The following is a 702-nucleotide window of genomic DNA, read 5'->3' on the forward strand; positions in this document are numbered from 1 at the left end:
CCCATCCCTGGCAGTGTTCAAGGCCAGGCTGGACACAGGGGCTTGGAGCAACCTGCTCTAGTGGAAGGTGTCCCTGCCTGGGGCAGGGGTTGGGACTGGATGACCTTTAAGGTCCCTTCAACCCAAACCATTCAATGAGTCTATGATTCTATGACTTGCCGGCCCCAGGGGCTGAGCACTGCCAAGTGCCCGCAGGAGGAGATAGATCCTGTGGTGGGATAGGTGAGAGCTGCCTCAGAAGGTTGTGGTGGGAAGACCCCTGCGCAGACCGTGGCACCAGAGCAGTGGGTTCCCTGCAGGTGAGCAACAGCACAGAGCTTCACTCCGCGGAGAAGTGGTTCCACGGGAAGCTGGGAGCGGGCCGGGACGGGCGGCACATCGCGGAGCGGCTGCTGACCGAGTACTGCATCGAGACCGGCGCCCCCGACGGCTCCTTCCTCGTCAGGGAGAGTGAGACCTTCGTTGGAGACTACACCCTGTCCTTCTGGTGAGGCCCCAGCGCCGGCCCGCTGCTCCCGCTGCTCCTGGTGTGGTTTTGTCTGGTGCCTGTCTGTCTGCAGCCACGGGCTCCCATTCCCAGTGCTCCACACACAGATTCCTCCCCTTTTTCCATGCCCCAGCATCTTGTCAGCAAGCTGTCCCAGTGCAGAAGGGTCAAGTCCTTTGGAACCCTTCCGTGACTGGTCTCTGGTGGGGCAGGAA

At 61.7% G+C, this 702-nt stretch overlaps 1 protein-coding gene across 1 annotated transcript in view; it reads left to right on the forward strand.

Moving 5' to 3' along the window:
• Window positions 1–702, forward strand: part of LOC104405992 (1-phosphatidylinositol 4,5-bisphosphate phosphodiesterase gamma-1-like) — a gene marked incomplete at its 5' end in the record, with an annotated part of 18,182 nt that overhangs the window by 7,592 nt on the left and 9,888 nt on the right. Inside the window, 1 exon segment of the mRNA XM_010014848.1 lies at window positions 300–571. Within this exon segment, the coding sequence (XP_010013150.1) occupies window positions 300–571 (272 nt within the window).

This window comes from Nestor notabilis, unplaced genomic scaffold (assembly GCF_000696875.1).
Source record: "Nestor notabilis isolate BGI_N333 unplaced genomic scaffold, ASM69687v1 scaffold19735, whole genome shotgun sequence".
Lineage (NCBI taxonomy): Eukaryota > Metazoa > Chordata > Aves > Psittaciformes > Psittacidae > Nestor > Nestor notabilis.